At 45.9% G+C, this 20,775-nt stretch overlaps 1 protein-coding gene across 3 annotated transcripts in view; it reads right to left on the reverse strand.

Moving 5' to 3' along the window:
* Positions 1 to 7,291: 7,291 nt before the first annotated feature.
* The window catches only part of GUCY1A1 (guanylate cyclase 1 soluble subunit alpha 1), a 63,457-nt gene continuing 49,973 nt past the window's right edge, over positions 7,292 to 20,775 (reverse strand). For all 3 annotated transcript variants that reach the window (XM_079921038.1, XM_079921037.1, XM_079921039.1), the window contains 2 exons: positions 17,002 to 17,156; positions 7,292 to 13,152 (listed from right to left, as the gene is read on the reverse strand). In XM_079921038.1, the coding sequence (XP_079777164.1) occupies positions 12,951 to 13,152; positions 17,002 to 17,156 (357 nt within the window). In that variant the 3' untranslated portion in view covers positions 7,292 to 12,950. The remainder of the gene's footprint in view (positions 13,153 to 17,001; positions 17,157 to 20,775) is intronic.

Consider the following 20,775-nt stretch of genomic DNA (forward strand, 5'->3'; position numbering starts at 1 on the left):
CGAATCCTTTGTTCTTGCAGCTGTTATGCTCCGCTCTGCAATTTTTTATCTCTATTTGAATGTAAAGTGTTACACCTTTAAAGGTCAAAGCCTTGAGAAGAGGCTACCTCGTATATTTCAGGCTGTAGGCAACATTCTCAACTTGTAGCAAAAGCAAAGGAATACACAGGTTACAGTAAAAGAAGCCACTCCAAGGTGGGGTCTGTTCTTCCCTAGCACAAGTTTCAGAGGACAGGGAGTGTTGGAGACTGCAGTGGGCTGCCGAAGCCTTACCAGCCCAAACGCGGCAGCAGCGATTCAGGGACAGATACTCCTTGATAGGACAGTGATGCCAAAGGTACTGAGATTCCCGAGTGAGATCTGTGATCGAGGCTTCTGTGCAAAATGGTCTCATTTAAAAACGTTGGCACCCTATCCTAACCACATCCCACTTGCAAGCCAGCAAGTTAGCCTAAGGCTGTTTCAAGGATCCTGGCAGAAGACACGACACTCCTAGAATGGTGGTAAGCACTGTATTCCTCACAGCCACGGCGGTAGCCAGAGAGGTCAGTTTCCCAAGTCCCAGTTCCCACAGGGAGACACAAAGAAGGCCAGAGGACAGCTGTGCGTGCAGCGGGCTTTTTTCCAGGATAGCAGCCCTGGGCTTAGGGAGTTGAATCCTATATACTGGATGGTAAGCATCCCCCCCTCTGCTCTAGAGGGAGATACTGTCTGCATTTCCAAGGCACTTGGCTATACACACACCCTTGGAAAGACAGTGTGGACCAAAGGCAGTCAGAGCCTCTGGTCATAAGATGTGCACACGTATGAGGGGCCCATGGAGAGCTGTCTCGCGATGAAATCTACCCCTCGTTCTACACCATTGTGGCATCTGGGGAAGTCTACCGATACAGCACTTGGATCAATCTGACTGAAAGATCTGCACCTAGATTTGTTCAATTTGCCTCATACAGCCTTTAAGTCCAGGTACTGTCAACAGGACTCCAAGCAGCTATTAGGCCACCCTGCAGGGCTGAGCCTAGGCACGCCCCGCCCCCCGATGCTCTGGACCCGGCCGGCGGGACAAGTCCCAGCGACCGCCAGGCCTGTCTTCCAAAGCCTGCGCTCTCCAGCCGGTCCAGCTAGTGATGGCTCAGACTCCACACTGACCGCAAGGGGAAAGTCCAGGGCAGTGTTAGCCATCATTCCTGAGGACCCTGACCACTGAGCTGAGCCTGAGTGGAACGCCTCCAGGACCTGGGTGGTGTCTCTGATGTCAGCTAAGACCAGCCGTCTCATCACAGGGGTAACAACCTGCAGTAGATGCATAGAGAATGCGTCAGTCGCCCTCCCTGAGTAGCCAAGGGTGGCCTCACTCTGGAGAGATCCAGGGCCTCGTGTCCAGGCCTCTTCATCAGTTCCTGGTGGTGCACCGAGCCCTTGAAGATTTGGTGTTTCTTCCTAATTCCTGCTGCCCGGCAAGCTGGTGGGCGTGAGGGTTCCTGATTTAGCTGGAATAAATGAGCCTAGTCTTTTCCGATGGAGGCCCTGCCCGAGGGCAGCTGGCCCTGCGTGCGTGCGTGCCCTGCAGACCCACACCAGCAGCCGAAGACAGCCATTTGGCCCCGGAAAAGTCCAAGCAGCAGCTACAGGAGTGGGTGGGGAAGACAGACAGGTGTGTAGGCGCTGCAGAGCTGGAGCTACGCCCTGCCCTGCGGCACCGATAGAACGCGTCAGGTTAAGGGGAACGGGAATTAAATCACGTTCAGAGTTGCCTGGCAGGAAACGGCAGCCCCAGCAATCAATACAATTCAATGCATTTAAAGCAGTTTGGGTAGCCACCCTGGGGCCTTTTCCTTTGTGAGAAAGGCTCCAGGGTTGACGATGGATGATAAAGACCATGAATACCCTTCGCTCTGCCGCATCTGCCGTATCTCCTGGGGTCAAGGTGCTCCCCCCACAGGGGCCACAGACCACCATGGCTGCTCCTCGACCACCCACCGTGAATCTGTGGTCCTATTTCAGTAGCCGCAACTTCAGCCTTTTCCCAGTTCTCCCAGACCACTCACCTGGAATAATCAGGTACAGGAAACACAAGGGCATTTTTTATAAAACCTAGAGACATGGGTTCTGTTCCCCGCTCGTGCCCGGGCGAGCCACTGTACGGGGACTCGACAGGAGGAAGCTCAGTCAGGAGCCCTTCACCCCTGTGATCTGGGGCCGGGTCACTCCCGCAAGGGAACCCAGGCGGATGAACCAGAATTAAGTCTGAATTTTCTAGGTCTTCTTGTATCTGGGCTGCCAACCCAGAGGCTGTATAGCTGTGCTGGCCTGGTTTCTGCTGGGAGACAGAGGGAAGCATCTTGTGCGGAAAAGCTCAGAGGAAAATCCAAAATTTTCAGATGAGGTCTCTTTTTCCCATTATCCTTTTTTATTGGAGTGTAGTTGATTTACAATGCTGTGTTAGTTTCAAGTGTACAAAGTGATTCAGTTACACACACATACATATATATACACATTCTTTTTCAGACTCTTTTCCCTTATAGGTTATTACAAAATATGGAGTAGAGTTCCCTGTGTTATACAGTAGGTCCCTGTTGGTTGTCTATTTTATATATAGTAGCGTGTATATGTTAATCTCAAACTCCCAAGTTTGGTAAGTTTGTTTTCTATGTCTGTGGGTCTGTTTCTGTTTTGTAAGTAAGTTCATTTATATCTTTTTTTTAGATTCCGCATATAAGTGATAGCATATGATATTTGTCTTTGTCTGGCTTACTTCACTTAGTGTGATAACCTCTAGGTCCATCCATGTGGCTGCAAATGGCATTATTTCGTTCTTTTTCATGGCTGAGTAATATTCCATTGTATATATGTACCGCATCTTCTTTATCCATTCCTCTGCTGATGGACACTTAGGTTACTTCCATGTCTTGGCTATTGTGAATAGTGCTGCAGTGAACACTGGGGTGCATGTATCTTTTCGAATTATGGTTTTCTCCAGATATATGCCCAGGAGTGGGATTGCTGGATCATATAGTAGCTCTACAGTTAGTTATCCTTTTCATCCTTATCATTTTCACTACCCAGGAAGCAGCCGAGGGGAGATGATTCCTTTCTTGAGACAACTGCACTTAGTAATCATGCTTCCTTATCAAAGTGTGTAAACCGGGAGGAGGTGATGGGGGTGGAGCCAAAAGAAATTTTAGTCGATTTCTGAGAAGCCTGTTCCCGTGATCAGCAGTCCCAGGCGCTGGTGGGTGTAGGAAACAAGGAAGGCCAGCTGAAGAACTTACCTGTTAGCACATAGCTGAGTGGATTTTGCAACAAAAATACACCATTGTTAGATTGTAAATGTTCCCCAAACCTGAAGACGATATTCAGTTTACTTTCAAGGGCTATAATAATGTGACATCAGTGAGTCGATCTGCCTGGAACTTAAGCACTGTGACCTGAAAAGTGTCAGCACTGATGGTGCAGCCCGGTGGCTTCACGCGGGGTCGAAGTGTGACGTGGTCTGTCTGCAGGAGGCGGGGAGGGCGGGTGCTCCAAGCCATTTGGCCACTCTCACCAGGAGACAAGTGGGGCCACTTTCGGCGGGAATCACAAGCCTAGCGGCAGGGGTAATCTCTGACTCCGAACCATATTGGCGCCTGGCCTGCGATGGCAACTGTGTTACGTTTGGTACGATGACGGATCCAGGCGGTGATGGCGGGAATGTGCGTGCAGCCTCACTCTGCCCCGGGAGTCCGGGCGGCATCCTCGGAGAACAGGCCCTTGTCAGAGGCACCTACACGCGGTGCAAATAGCGTCAGAAACTGTGACTTGTTTCCATCGTCAAGACCCCAAATACGGGAGCCTTTAGTCTGCTGGTGTGTAGTTTTTGAAGGAGCTCTGGTGTGTAGTTTTTGAAGGAGCTAGAGTATTAGCAGCAACCCAAAGATAAGGGAAAATACAGCAAGACCCTGGGTTTCAGCTCAGCTGAACCATCAGTGAACCAGGCCCAGACGTGTTGGAAACCCTTGTGAACCGAGGGCTCGGTTGAACCAGTAGGTTTGCTGTTAAGTGGCCGAGGGCGTGTAAAGCTGTCCCCAAGGTGACAGTTGCCACTTTTTCCTGTGAAGCTGAGAGGCCGAGGGGCCAGGCTAGTTGTGTTCCTGAACAAGCCATTTCCACTTCCCAGGGGAGGCTGTGGGCCCTTCCCACCCTGTTACTTGTTGAGACTGAGTCAAGCTGCCCCAGTGGAAGCGGAGGCTGGAGAGCCCCACGGCCCTCCGGGTCAGGCGTTCGGCTTTAACAGAAGACCCACAGCAGCAGACCAGTAAGGTGGGCAGTAGGGGCTGCAGGTTGCTGTCGGGGGTGACAGGTCTGACCCTCAAGGAGGACTCCCGCGGCGAAGGCTGACTCTCTGTCAGGGCTCTAATCACCAGAGTTATCAGACCAGAGACCTGCAGCTGCTGAGTCGTGGTGTGCACGTCGCATCAGGCGAAGCCCCTCGGGCGCTGAGGCACAAGGAAGCAGGGGGCGGACGGGTCAACTCCAGATGGACATTCGGACAGGCGTGTAACCTCAGTACAGTGAATGAGCCTAAAAGGCCCCCACGGGGCGCATGTGTGTCCCTTTTCCACTGTGATTCTTGCCTAAACCCATTAATGTAATTCCCATGCCCGTCCCACCGGGGAACCAGCTGGGTGGGCGACTTGTAAACAACACAGTCGTAAAACCTCAATTCCCTTCACTCTCCCTTCCCCACCCCCCAGTATTCAGACCCCTGACTCCACCCACACACACACACACACACCAGGGGCAGGGAGACCTGGGCCTCAGCCCTAACCGGCTCTCTCCTGAAAGAGGCGCGAGTAGGAAGGGCCAGGGGATGCAGAGGGGGAGGGCCGCTCCAGCCCGCTGAGCAAGGAGCCTTCACTTGTAGTTTGCAGCCAGCTCGTGGCTCCACAGAGAGCCTCTGAAGCCTTGAGTCCGGCACCCTGGAGCACGAGGCCGGGTGCTCGTGACTGACACCGTCTACCTGGGCCTGGGGACCCTGCTCTCAGCAGCCCAGCAACGCTGAATCCAGCCTGGGCCGTGGGGCTCGCTCATTCCAGCTGATGAGGGGCTGACTTGCATAGCAGTGACTTCTTTTTAAGGGGATCCTTTTAATCTGGGGCACGAGTTGCCCTATTACTAAGAAAATATCCTTAGATTCTTGCCCAGCTGATGTGCAAGGTCTTCCAGGGCCGTGGGTCTGACCTCAGTCATTTGTCTTTGTCAGTCTGTCTAGTCACTTGAATCAGCAGCGTAAATCCAATTCAGGGCGTGAAGGGTCCAGACACTGCCTACCTGACTTTGCTAGGGTCGCCGGAACAGCGTATCCAGGTGCTGCAACTGCAGGAATTTGCTGTCTCCCAACCCAGGAGACTAGAAGTCCAGGATCGAGGTGTCGGCAGGGTTGGCTCCTTCCGAGGGCTATGAGAAATACCTGTCCTGGGCCTCTCCCATAACTCCTGGTTGGTTCCGGCAATAATTGATATTCTGTGACCCGTGGAAACCTCAGCTAGATGTATGCCTTCAGCGTCACGTGGGTTCTCCCTGGGTGGCCCTGTGTCCAAATGTCCCCTTTTTCTAAGGACACCAGTCATATTGGATTAGGGGTCCAGTCTATATGCTCTGGGTGACCTCATCGCAACTAATTACGCCTGCTATGACCCTATTCCCAAATAGGGAATGACACCGTCTACCTCCACATACGGATTCTGGGGGGACACGGTTCAACCCACAGCAATGCCTTATCTGTGGTTTCCACAGGAGTTTGTGTGTCTCCGGGCAATCCCCCCCAAAGAACCAAGCTCCCTTATGGCAGCCAGGACTACGGAAAAAGTCCAAGACCTCTGACTGTCATCTCTGCAAAGATCTAAGGTTGGCATGAAAGTCTGCAGAAGGAGCTCAGCCTCAGACTCCCTTGTTGCCATCCTTTCCCCACCAGCATGATGCATCCGCAGGTGAACTAGCCAACGTTTCCGTGTTTCACCTGGTTTCTGCCCACAGGGCGTGTCGATTGTCTTCCTTTTCACTGAGTGTAAATGTCCCTCTCCATTACTGTTGTCTGAAGACGGCTGGAACCTTGCTCTAGTCCAGGACTGTTCTTTGTACTGGTTATGACGATCACATACATCTAAGGCTGGCAACCTGACTGGGGAGAAAGGCTCTCATCCAGAGGGTGTCAGCAAGAACACAGCCACTGTTGAGACAGCTGAATTTGCACCTCCCGCCCGGTGCGTGACGTGAAACTCCACCCCCAGTCCTTCCACACTAGCAGACAATAAAACAGACGACCACTTACTACCCTGTGGAACGTGAAACTTGGTCACCATCTTTGTTACCGAATCCCATGGACTCTTCCTTCAAATCCTGTCGATTGGCCCACAAGAGCCTCGTCCATCCTCTTCTATGGAGCCGTGTCTCCATCAGCATCCCATCCTTGCTGCCAAACCGTCAAGAACTAGAAGAGTGAGATTTTACTCTACTTGTGAGGTAACAGGTTGAACTGCTGTAGTGTCGTGAATTCTGGCGGAAGACGCGAGATCCCTGGGTCAGAGGCAGAAGACTTCACCACTCAAAACGACGTCAAGAGACACATGGAGAACCAGCCTCATCTTGCACTGGCTTCCTGGGCCCTCACTTCCGGAGGACAATGTGATCTCTGCACACACAGTGGGCTGCATTATAGGACAGAAGCCCTGAGCTTAGGGATGCAAATCTTGCGTAACGGGCAGGAAATACGGCTGCGCTTTTGCTCTGCGGGAGGGCATTATCTCACTTGCTAAGGCTGCCTGCTGTACAGACGTTCTTGAAAAGATCGTGTAAAGCAAAGGCAGCCAGTCCTCCTGCTTCTCTACAAAATGCAAGGCAGTGATGGAAAAACGTCTCCTAGCCACCTGCGGCCAAAGCAAATGGACCCCAGAGCGCGCGCTACTCACCGTTACACTTGGATAAGCCGAGCACAGTTTTATTCTCAAATGTAGGTTTTCAAAAAATGTATGGCTTTGGTTTTATTTGTGATTTGAAAAACCTGAATATGAGTTTTGTTGGAAATAGGAGTTTTACAGACTAAAGAAATGTATTTTGGTTATACCGGGACTGTATTCAACGTTAACTTTTTCAAAAGGGATTTTGGATACACTGACCTATACACAGCAAAGGCCTGAATTAAGAGTTTGGGGTCCTTTTTCTCCCCACTGTTGTGTTGGAGGTTTCCTCTGTCTGAAACGGCAAGACCCGCAACAGAACAAATGTATTAAATAGTTTTTACTTGATTCGATGGTTCATTTTCTTTTTAAACAGAACTCATTTTTTTTTAAACAGAACTCATTTTAAATTTTAAGAAGATTTTTATTTAACACTTTTATTACAATATTTATATGGCAACAATATCTAACAAGCTTCTGAGACACAGGATACATTTTTGATAGACTTTGCGACTCTGCCAGAAGCAGATCTCAAAATAAAGTGTTATTTAAAGCAACTGTGAAAGTAATCAGAAAAGAAGTGTTGTTAGTATCAAGGTTTTCAACACGAGGTTCACCAGCTATCCTATTTCACGTAGAGGAAAAATGAAAAGAAGTACTTGAACTAGAAGAAAAAGTGGGATACCAAGAGCCGTGCACATTCACCAAAAACTTGAGAATATGTATTGAGAGATATGTTAAATATTTGCTAAAAAGAAAACTTTAGTTGCTCATATGTGAAGCCCCATGAATCAATCATTCCATAGAATCAGGAGCAAAAGAACTTCTTCCCTTTTCTCCTCAAAAATCAAGGGGTCACATCTATGCCCAAACTCACAGACTTCTAGTTCTTCGTTCTCTTCTCATTTCAAGTAGGACTTGCTGTTTTTTCCCTTCTAGATAATGTTATTAGCCTGAGGGTCTCTGCTACCTCCCTGCGGTGGCCTAGGAGTACATTCCAGGGAATCCCCTAACCTCTGGAAATACACATCAGTCTTGGGGTGTAAGGGCATATGCACATTTTTAGAAGGGTGATGGCCTATATCTTTTATCCAGTTCTCAAAGTGATTGGTGACTCAGTGAAGGTGGAGACCCACTGGCCTGTTGTAACAGTTTCTAGAGTCAAATATAAAGAAGATTCACTGGGGTAAGTGAAGAAAATACTAGAATTTCTATTCCTATTCATGCTTGCTTAAAAATAAGCTTATTACTATATTATTTCAGACTGAGAACAACATATTATATATTTATTAATCATAAATATTAATAATACTTATAGGACAAAATTTATTTTTATATACTTATAATAGATTGTCAACGTTCTAAAGATCTTACTAATGGTGTGCAGAATACAAGCGTCTGGAGAACGCTGCTCTAGGTTACTAACTATCAAGCTGTGTCCTTAAGCTCTTGCAGGGCATCTTTAATTTACGTGTGGGAGGAGGTGAAGGAACAGTACATTCTCAAAGACTAAAACGTTTTTATCCACTTCAATTTTCCGACACACAACTTGTCTGGGGAAGAAAGCAGCTCACTGTGATCGAACAGCCCTGGATGCCGCCTCGTGGGGCATCATTGTTTCCAAAGGCACCGAATTCTGGGAGCATTGTCACTGGAACTTTCCAAAAGGTTCAGCTTTACCTTTTTATTCGGGCGTGTAATACGATGGATTGTCCGACTTCTGTAACAGCATTTTGTTTTGCTGTAATTTTCCCTGAGATGACCTCATAGCTCTTCCCTCAATACAGATGGGTTTGGCAACCTTTCAGACTAAACAAACACCTTAGCTGATACTTTATAAGATTTGGGCATTATGCAAACTCGTTTTCTGCCAAGTGATCTTCTTCACGATCTGTAAGGTTTAGTTGCAATTTAATAGATTTTTTGTTATATACATGTTTGTTTTAGTTTTTAGATTCTGCATATACGTGATAGCACACAGAACTGGTCTTTCTCTGTCTGACTTACTTCACTAAGCCTGATACCCTCCAGATCCATCCACATTGTTGCAAATGGCAGAATGTCTCAACATTAAATACTTAAAAAAATTGAAAGGCAGCACAACCTTATCGAAAATCTTCTAATCTCCAAAATAGCTGAGCTTAAGTCCTAGATCTGCAAATTAAATTTTGTCCTGATTTCGATCCCTGTGTTTAAATCTTAGATATTAACATTTTCCTGGAACTAAGTTTATTACGATGAAAATGAATTTGCACTGATAGTAAAAGAAGCCTAGCGTTTAGAATATCACATTTTTCCCCGTTTGGCTTAGTTTTAAAATTTGAAAGCTATGCGTTTATGAAACCTATGCTATCTTGGTATTGCAGGCACCGAGTACAGGAAGAACAGTTTTAGAGGTAAAAGTGTGTGGATTGTGTGTGTGTGAGTTGGTCAAAACAGATGCAGGTGTGACAGGTCAAGGGCAAGGCTGCTTCAGGAGAAATATAGGTGGCAATAAAGTGTAAAATGTTGCAGGTGGCTTAAAGTACGAACACCAAGTGAGTACACGTCACCAACACCATAAAAGAAGCATTAAAGGGAGCCGCACTTCTGCAGTCTGGAAGCGAACAGGCAAAGAGCAAAAGGAAACTAAAGGCAGCCAGGACTGCAGAGGGCTAATCCCTTCCAGAAGTTCTCGCCTCTCACAGTGGGACGATTATTCTTCCCCTCCTCACAAGAGAACACAGATTTCCCAGGATTTGAGGAAGAATTCCAGCAGAGAATGTAGGTCGCAACACTGTAAACTCTGGTTTACATTTACCTCTGGGTGTTCTCTGCTGAGTAAAGCAAGCTGTCCCTGCTTTTAGCCTCTGTTTGGACAAGGGGATCGCACTTTCCTATCGTCTCTGCAGCAACCTGAGGATTGGTTTTGCAGGACGTGTTACGTCCTCCATTACAGGATTTGCAAACCCTCTGGCCCAAGCCCCTCCGGACCGCCCTCCCCGCGCCCGTGTGTCACGTGTGTCACACCGCATCCTTCACCCTGCAAACCGGCCTTCACTTCACTTGTTCCCACGCAGCCGGCTCCACGGGGAAACGCACCCAAGCCCACCAGCAGGCACGACAGTTCTTTATGTTCTGTGGTTCGGGGAAGGGCCGTGTCCTGTAGAGTCCCTTCCACTGAGGAATGACGACTATCCAGGTAAAGCCCACCATTTACAGCCACAAGCATCCAGCGGCTCATTGAGCGTGGCTTTCCAGCCTCACGCAGCCTTAGGCATCGCTGGGGCTTCGCAGGTGGCGCTCGCGGGGCGAGGGCGAGTCTGCCCCCAGCCACTCCCCACGGTCACTCCTCCTTGCTAGCCCACCGGCCCCGGCCAAGCAGCCTGCTCTGTGCCTCACCATAGCTGCCCCGGAGGGACTGGCAACGTCAGGGAGGAGGGATTTGGAGGACAGGCCAGTAGAACGCTGCAACAGCCCTTCCCACCCAAGAAGTCACGGAAACAACAGAACCTGAAGAGCAGCTCCTGGCGTTCTTAGGAGGAACCGGTGGCTTGGGACCCACATTATATACATTTTAGGACAGTTCACTTGGCAGTAAGATTCGGAACCCTTGGCTCCCAACCCTGTCAGAGACCCTCTGTGTCCATCCTTTTCTGCATCCTCAACCCCACGCCAGCCTCAGGCCCCCGTCCGGGTCCCTCACTTTCCTTGCGAACATACCCTCGGGCTCCGTCCCTGCCTACCCTCAGTGGTCTGGCCATGAATACGTCTCCCTCACCTCCACCCTCCAAAGTGGATCAGACAGAGATGGAAAAGGGATTCCTTAACGTTTTCAGCATCCAAGTTGCAGATTTTGAGTGCATTCCAGCATGGAGATGTTGTGTGTCCATCTTGCTGAAGGGCTCTGAGGTATCCCATAGTTAACGAGCCTTTGCAGGCTGGTCTGGGGAATCTATCACAGATGACTTAATGTTTTCGAGAAAATACATTTTGGTAACTTTTTATTTGGATAAAATATCAAACTTATGGAAAGGTTGCAGGAATAGTGCAAGGAATTCCCATGGAGCTTTTGCCCAGATTGTTCACATTTTCCTCCATTGGTTGTGTGTGTGTGTGTGTGTTTACACACACACACAGAGAAAATATTTTTTGAATTCTAATTAATTTACAACTTTTGGAACATAAATTATTAGCAAATTTGGGTCTGCTTAAATAGGTGATAAATAAGACACATTATTTTATGCTTTTTAATTTCCCTTAATTCCTAATATTTTCCCTGTAATAAGGGCTCATTTCCAGAAAGAAAAATGTATTTAAGTCTTTACTTTCCTTTTAAATACTTTTATTAACTTCATATAATTGTGAGACTATGTTTTCCCGAGGCCTGTGATACTCTCCAATAATAGGATTGGTATTTAATGAGCCCTGTTCAGTACCTCGAGACACTGGAGCATCACTGAGTAAATAATAATTATTGTGATATGTATAGTAATACGCCAGGGATGCTAGAGGCCAGCCAGTAATGGCCTTTATTCCCGAGGTCACCATGGACTGGCCTGGGGACTAGTGGAGAGAACTGTTAAAAATTCCAGCTGACTTACCCCTCAGATCCCCAAATAAGAGTTCAGTGTATCTACAGCCCTGCTAATACTGATTTAAACACTGTAATGTTCAGCTTTCTCTTGCTTCCAAGTTGCGTTCTTTTTAAAATCAGATCCTTATCTCCAACCAAACTCTGCACGTTACTTAGTTCACCAGAGATCTTAGACTAACATTATTAAAAGTTCACTTTCCAGAAAAATGTTTTGAAATCTCTACAATGAAATCACAGCATAATTTTCTTCATCCATATTAACATCCTCTTTAAAAATATCATTGAATTAATTTCACTAGAATAAAAAATTCACAGATGTGTACTTAAGACAAAGAGTCCTGATGGTTCCAAGGACATATATACACACCAGAGTGTTGAACACAAACACTTAAAAAGTAAGCTATCAGCAAAAAGAACAAGTCTTATTTCCCACTTCTGAACTTCAGATTTTCCTGATGGAACTTTAATACGGCTCAGCCTGGCAATGGAGGGTGTCTGCTGACATAGGTCCAAATTACTGCTGTACGTTATGATTCATTCCCTGAATCCTGCCTTTACTCCATGTTGCTTCCGGGTAAAGTAAGTTAGAATAATATTATTGCATTTTAATGTAGGCTGTAACCCTCTTTTATCCTGAAGATTATGACACAAAAATGAATTAATAGAAATGAAATTGCTCTTATGAATTAAAATAGCCTTTCCCATATATAGACTTTTTAAAATGTCAAAAAAGGAGATATTTATTGTTACGACACATTACGTTGTGGAGAATATTTTTATAAAATCATCTTTGATATTTACAGAAGAACTACTTTAGATTCATATTGCATCTAACCCATAATGGCTTATTTTCTCTAAAAAAAAGAAAAAGAAAAAAGTGCAACAGAAGAAGCCTCAATCTGTTTTGTTATGTGTGCTAACAGTTAAATGAGGAAATGTAACAAAATGCAGACTTGAAAGGTTCAAGGAGCTTAGGGTATCAGACTATGGTTTCTATTCAAAAAGCGTTTTTAAGGCAACCAACACTATGAGAAGCGCTTTGATAACCAGGGTGTTTGGCCGGGGCAGAAGGCAGGCGACTCCACCAGGCTGTACAGGTCACTACAATCGCCCAATATATGAACAAGGCGCTCAGTTCTGAGTATAGGTTATAAGCTATTCTTATATATCAGAAATACTCCCCCAAAGTCACTTTTTGAGGCTTCCTTCTTTCCTTCTTTCTTTCTCTCTCCTCTCTCTTTCTTTTTCACTGAAGAATTGAACATTGAGGTGAATACATTTTTGTCATGTTAAGTGGAAGGAAAAGCAGGTGGTGACATAGCTCCCAAATTGTTACCACCGCTCCTGAGCTCGCTGCCATCTCAGTGTGCTCTCAGAAGGTCCACACACGCTCCAAGGACTCAAACCCAGAGACTAACAATTGGGTGTGTATTTGGCTAATCTATTCCCGATGCTTTGCCTAAAAAATTGGCATTGGCTTCCTCAACATCTTTCTTCTGGAACCATGGCTTTGAAGTTGTTCCTTGTTGATAAGCTTCCAGAAAATGACAGATTCCAGGAATGTCACTAGGAAAGTTTGGTGGGAGTTCCTCCCTTGATCGAGGTGTAAACACAAAACCAGGACAGTCTTTGAGTAATCTGGGAATATTGAAACACAAATATTAATCATAAAACTTAAGACTGACGTAACTGTCTAGTCAAGAAAAGGTGACATAACTAAAGGAACATTCCTGAGAATATTAATAAACCAGCCATCTTCAGTGTCACTGACAGGAAAAATCCTAGTGATGTTTATAAGCATCTTCACAGAAGAACGGCAAGGAGTCAATGCACAGTAACAGAAAGCCCTACCGAATAATGTAGTTCACTCATATTAGAAAAGATAACTATCAAATAGTCTTGTAAAGGTATCATCTATAATCTATAGAACAGTGCAATTCACAGCAGTGAGGAAAAAAACCCAAACAATGCAAAAAGTCTAATAATAGCAAAGAATACATGAAAATAATGTTACAGAACTGGAGGAGTTGAAAGAGATAAGACATTGTCAATTCATTCATTTTCTAAATATTACTGAGAAGTAAGCTTGGGCAAGACCTTGTGAAAGAAAATTCTATATAAGATATATATCTACATATAAAATGTGAGAGTAACTTTGGGATCTCGCAATAGAATTTTTATGAATTCTAGGTTAGTAGGACTTAAGTGAGATTTAGTTGTATATATTGACACTCTACTTACTATCTGATATTTGCAATATATTTTCTTCTTAAATTCTTAAGAATTAAATTTCACCTTAAATTCAGATGTTCTACAGGCTTTTATTATTTGCTGCATTTGTCCATGATGATAAACTCATTTGAAACTCTAATCATTTTGATTAAGTTACTGTCTCCTCTTCCCACTTGCTTCCCTAGCTTTCTGTCAAATGCAAACTTAATAAGCATCTCTCTGATCTATTATTCAGGCCGTGGATGGAAACTGGCTGTAAACCAGCTTCTGCAGAAAATCTCTCCTCGTATCTCCCCTTCCACTCCCCAGTCTGCAGTGAAAAGAGTGACGATGCTGCACGAGACTTGGGGACGCTGACGCCCCTCTGTGTGCTGAGGAAACCGCTGCACAGAGGTGCAGGTCTCGAGGATCACAGACCTCAAGCAGAATACATGGGAGTGTTCAATCAACTAATTTTTATCAGTGCACCAATAAATATGTAACCTGCAAAATTATAAGACTAATGAAATGATGTTTTAGTCATGGATTTGTAAATAAAAATATTATTTTTAAGGCATAGTATTTGGTAATATATAATGAAAAATTACAGAATTCCACACAATTGAAAGTATAAGCTTCAAAGTCTGGTAGATGTAGGTTTGAATAACAGCAAAGATGTCAGATTTCTAGCCTTTCAAATGGGGATTAAAATAATACATGTCTCTTAAGACAGCTGTGAAGATTAAATAAATTGAACAAGATTAATTAAGCATCAATTAGATATCACATAACACCCGTCATATTGGCAACAATCAGTCTGACAATATCAGTCACTGGGAAACAGAAACCTTCAGACACCGTGGATTCTATTGGTACATATTACCAATATATACCAATAGATTGGTGAAACCAATCTGGACAGCTAACGGATGCTTAGTAAAGCCGAAACTGGGTATAGCCCACGATCTGGGAATACCATTCGTAGGTATATTATCTAGACACATATGTTTAAGAATATTTATCAAATCACGTTGTGTAATAATGAAAAACCGGCAATCCTCTAATTACCCATGGATAGAAGACAGACTGGCTTATTTATACTCTAGAATACATAGTATGTCACATGCACATATGGGGACATGCTAGATTTATCTCGTACCAGCTTGTGAGAAACAGCTGTTAAACACTCTGGAATTCTGCAAGCCAGTGAAACCATCGGTAGCCTGAAACCTGCCACGGTGATGGTATTTACACCTTAAAAACTGGTAAAAGCTAGAAGTCAGGGCGTATCCACTTCACTTCCCAGGCTGGTTTACCAGCACACCACTGCGTTAGGAATACTGTAAATAAATGAACCAGATTTTTATGAACTGGATTTATATTTCATCAAGAAAAAAATCTCAAAAACATAGTATTGAGTGGATTGAAGGCAAGTTGTAAAAGGGAACGGGTGGAATCTATTTTCCTCTGGTTTTATTCTTCTATCTGGAGCATTCAGAAGTGGCTTTAAAGCAAATCGCTTGAATGTATGAAGAGCCTCGCTCCAGATCGCACATCTGGTAAGCCCTGTGCTGTAGGACATGTCTTCTGCCTACAAATCCCATGCTTTTTAAAGAGACTTACAGATGTTTTGTTCATTAAATCATCTTTTTAAAAAGATCCAAATCTGTAAGAAAAACAGGTTGGAAAAATAAAACCATTTAGAAGAAAGCTTGCGTAAGATCCAAGAATAGTAGCCACAGTCCCAGGGCAGATGCTCACATGTGGAGGGAGGTTTTCTTTACCCTCCTGACCGGATGCGGTTTCCTGCAAGCAGCTGCACCAACTCTCCTAATTCGGTCATCGTCCCATAATCCCTTGTTCTCCTTGTTCCCTGGTGGACTTCAAGTCCTGCTTCTGTGCCACTGGTCAACTTTCCCGCCCGCACGGGGCACCTGCCAGTTTTGTCTTTAATGATCCTCCATCACTGCACGCAACCCTCCCTTTAATCCACTGACCCCAAACTCAAACGATATTGAACCTAGTGTCTGCGTTCTCTGCACTTCAGTAAAAACAAACAAAAATGCGGGAACTGTCCCCTAGAAGAAAACTCCTCATGACATTTAAAAGAAAGGAATGTCTAATTGCCATTACATTCTAAATTACTGATCAGAATCTGGAAGTGGAAGTTTGAAGGAAATGGATAGTTTTGGTTGTGCGTATGCAGTCTGTGTCCTAAAGTTACATGTGCTTCATAAATATATCAAGGAAGTTAACACTTCCTAATATTATTGTATTGGGAAACGCCATCCCTGAATTCAGTGTACTATCAATAAAGCTCTGCAAAGAAATAATTACCTTTCATATTTGTATAACTTCTCATAGAATCTCCACTTGTCCTGATCTTAAGAAACACAGGATGAGCTGAGATGAGCACCTGAGGGTGTGTCCAGGGCGGGTGAGGAATGTGTCTGTGAAGACGCGGCCTCTGACTTAAGGTCTGATGTGCGAAGGAGGAAAGCGGGGGATGACCCGGGAGAGAAACGCAAAGCACGCATCCTCCATTCAGGAATCGGTTTGGCGAGCGTGATGCATAAAAACGAGGCCGGGTTGCAGGAGATCCATGAAATAAGGAGGGAGTGGAAGAAACCTTGGTGGTAGGGTCTGGCAGGACTCTGGTCAGAGGGAACACGTGAGTCCGTGGTTGCACGTTTAATTTTGTTCTGGCTTGTAAGGCCGGGGGACGGATCTGGCCTGTGCTTCACGAAGAGAACATGGGTACCACGTGGAGGGGAGCCTGGGTGTGAGTAGCGCTGCGTGCAGCACACTCATCTGCAGCGGGGGCGGGGCACGCACGGGGAAGGTGAGGGCATGCCAGGGTGCTGGTCCCAGGAAGCAGGTGCACGGAGGCCCTCTACCACCCAGTCAGGAGACTGATGGAGCTTGGCCGGTGGGAAGTGGGTGTCTTCGGGGGCGGGGGGGAATCAGCTGTTCTAATAGGATCACATTGCCTGTAATGGGCCAATTAGTCACCCGAGCAGAAGTACAGGGCAGAGCTTACGAGTGGAGATTCTCAGTGGAGAATCATGGGTCGGGCTGGAGATCAAAGTTCCCGTGAGGCTAACGCGCAGTTTAAAAAAAAAAAGTTAAAGTGAGGATGATACAAGTTACGGCTTTTCTCTTCCTTTAAGATGGTTTAAGCAAGAACAAGTTATGAAGAATGAAACAAACCAATAGACAAAAATGACGACTGCGTATGAATGAAAATAGACTTCAGGCACCGAACGGGATCCGTACCTGTAGGTGGTAGGGCTGACGTTGATTTTCCGGGGGACACTGCAGGACTCGAACTTGTTAGCCAAGGTGACATTATTTCCAAAAAGGCAGTAACGGGGCATCTTAACTCCAACAACTCCGGCAAAAACCGACCCAGAATGCAGTCCAATGCGCATCTGAAAGCAAGAGCAACGCAACGTCCGGTCAGGGGTGAACACTGCTGCTAGTCAGCGCCGGCTGCGTGCCTGTCGAAACCACCGGGCTCCTGGCTCTGCCCACAAGCCCTCCTTCCTCCAAGCCTGCAGCCCATCCCCTCTCCTCGCCACCTCCTCAGCCCCGCCTCTTCACGCTGCTCACAGAGCATCCTTTATCTCAACTGTCCTCCGCATCTGAATCGAAGCCCCCCACGAACGGACCACAGTCACCATGGTGACCAAAGTGCCCGTGGACTGTTGACGTGAACCTGCTCTGTCCGTCGGTGAGAGAGATCTGACTTCCGGCGCCCAGAAGTTGTTTCCCAACACGGTCAGAGGGGGCCAAGAAGCCAGTGCTCAGGATGCAGAGGGCGGGTTTTTAGGTGTTTTGCTTTAAAAGGGCCTTTGTACCAAACACTACCTCACTACTCAAATGATCGGGTGCAGAAAGAGAATTGTAATATTTAGGCAGAAAATGACGGAGGAAGCGGAAAGCTGGCATTGCTGACGCCTGCGTCACAGTGACTACACACACGTCAGTCAAAAACATCTGGACTCGAGGAAAACCAGAGGGTCCTGCCGCATCAGGATAGGCTGAGGTAAACGCTGAGGCACCCTGAAAGCTGTCAATGATCTGGAGAGCAGTTAAGACAATGTTTTAAAGTGGGATCTTCCGGAAGCTCCAATACTGGCCGATCTCAGAGGAGGTACAGATTTTAAATTACTGCTGCAACGAAGCAAGTTAAAGGGGGGATGTTTCAAATGACAGTCAGATACCCTGCACGTTACTTTCAGTTCTATGTTTAGCTGACCATTTGAAACAAGTTTTATTAGATGTGCGTATTGTACACAGAGGCCAAGTACTCAGTGACTTAGATGTCCTTTAGAATCCAGAAGACTCCAGATCTCCCTAGTTTTACAGCTAATTTCAGATCTCTTCTAGAAACTTCTGAGAATCATTGGCTTATAACATGTCAAATCATGAATTCTGCAAAATTTTCAAACAGAAGCCCTACATCATGAATCAGGATATTTGTATTAGAAACCAAAATTGTGCTGATAGCTGGTGCTCTGACCTACAATATTATATTAGTTTCAGGCGCACAACACAGTTATTCCATATTTTATAGATTATACTCCCCGCAGAGTTGTCATAAAATAACTGTACTCGCTGTGCGGTCCATGACATCCTCGTAACTTACTTATTTCACACCCAGTTGTCTGTACATCTAACCCTCACTCCCACGTTCCCCTCCCTCCACCCGCTTCCCTCTGGGACCACTGGTTTCTTCTCTGCATCTGGTAGTCTGACTCTCTAAATCTCCAAATCTCCCTTGTACTCTTTCCTCACCTAAAAAATGCAGGGTTGGATTCTTTTTAAAGTTCCTTCTTCATCCAAGTTTTACTTTAAGCAGAAAAACATAAATGTCTATTACATTCTGGCTTTTTCTTCCTTAGGAGACTACGGTTCTATATGTAAACACTATGACAGTGAACAATGTAGACACAGAAAATAAGGTGACAAAAGGCTCTCTTCTGCTTATAAATATCAGGCAGAATTTTAGAAGTTTTTACTGAGTTTGGGCACTCTTCTGGTTAAATCAGTTTCTCTTTGTACCTAGTCACTCTAGCTTTTTTTTTTTTTAACATCTTTATTGGGGTATAATTGCTTTTCAATGGTGTGTTAGTTTCTGCTTTACAACAAAGTGAATCAGCCATACATACACACATGTTCCCACATCTCCTTCCTCTTGCTTCTCCCTCCCTCCCACCCTCCCCATCCCACCCCTCCAGGCAGTCACAAAGCACCGAGCTGATCTCCCTGTGCTATGCACCTGCTTCCCACTAGCTATCTACCTTACGTTTGGTAGTGTATATACGTCCATGCCTCTCTGTCGCTCTGTCACAGCTTTTAATACGACAAGTTTACCATGGCGTTTTACTGTTTCTTTTGCATAATTAATATGGAAATGCGTAAACATTTCCTCTTCGTAAACATCCAAACAACGCAGACAAAGCCAGTGTCTCTGCTTCCTCCCCTGCCCCCCAACTCCCCTCCCCCAGCCCTGAATCTCACTCTCAACCCCAAAGCTTCCTTATACGGGAACTTTTCAAATTTACAAGCACAATAATGGTCCAAAGTTTAACAGGCCCGTCACGCCCCCAGTGGAAACCTGCTGGGGAGTCTCCCCTTTGGGGCCACTTTTGATGTAGCCCCTCTGCACTCAGGTTCTGGGGCTGGGAGGGAGGCTCCCAGAGCCTGTGTCGGAGTTCACTCTGCACCTTCTGACTCAGCCTGGCCCTGGTCTCCATCATGAGATAGCGTCCACCCACCCACCGTCTTCCAAGCCTCAGTGGGTGGACGTTAGTGAGGAAGTCGGTAGGAATAAGTGCATAGATGGTTTGTACCTACGACACGCTGGAGAAAACATAGAGTTTGTAAAGAAAAAAAGGAAATATTTCCTATTCTTTCACTGTGATTCCATGCCGTGGGGCAGGAGGGTAAGAAACACATGACTCCAAATCTGGATCCGTGAGAGGCTCGACTACTCTTGTCTAGCAGGGAATTGTGGATGCCTTCTCATAATGTTGTTATACAGATTTTAAATAAGATGATGCTTAAGTCACAATCTGCTCCCTGTGATACACGTTAGTGCTTCTCTCTCTACTGAAACTACTCTGCACTTCTGCGTCTGTGATATTTCATGAGTAGCCCCTAAGGCTGTCAGGTATTTCCTAGGACTGCAGGTCAATACAAAGAAAAAGGTGGTTTCACATCTGACTTTACAGCTCAGTAAAGCTAAACTATTATCACCCAGGTGATTATCTTTGAAACTAGCTATAAATAATTCTTGCAATTGCGAAACTCTAAAAGTGTATTTCTACAAATATCAAAAAAACCCCCATGCCACTAACCCCCCTGCCCCAAACATACACATCTTATTACAAAATCCATTTATGTGGAGATCACTGGTTTTATTATTAATCGGGATATTTTAAGCATTTACTTTGATGCTATGAGTTTCCTCACCAAAAAAAGACAAAACAACAACAAAACACAAAAAAACACATAATTCTCTTCTAAAAAAGTATAGAAGTTAAGCATCTGGAAAAGTCAGATACCGTGAAACCTTTAAAGCACAGTGGAAAATTATGTCGCGCTCTTCCTATTGAAACCTGGGGTCTCAGTCTTCCCCCCTGCGGGCAGGCTTAGGGTTGCTGTGACCATTAGGACAAAATGGACGTGTCACAGTGTATCTCCTCAGGCCAGGGCATAAAGGCCATGCAGTGGAGGCAGACCTGTTCACCGGGACGCGGCCCCTACGTAAGAAGTGGGACGGCCCTGAGGCTGCCCCAGCAGAGCGTGACAGGTGAGCACCTGGGCTGACAGTCCCAGCTGGGCCCCGCCCTCTGCCAGCCCCACCCAGGGAACCAGGCCTGCGAGGGAAGCTCTGGTTCAAGTGGTGTAATCCCAGCTACCTGACGCGCCCTCGACCGCTGAGGTGCCGGATGCTGTGAGAAAGGACGAGGTATTCCGGCTTTGCCTCATCCAAATTCCGACGCACAGAACCAGTGCAAAATCAAAGCTCTGTGGTTTTAT

This window comes from Stenella coeruleoalba, assembly GCF_951394435.1.
Source record: "Stenella coeruleoalba genome assembly, chromosome: 4".
Taxonomy (NCBI): domain Eukaryota; kingdom Metazoa; phylum Chordata; class Mammalia; order Artiodactyla; family Delphinidae; genus Stenella; species Stenella coeruleoalba.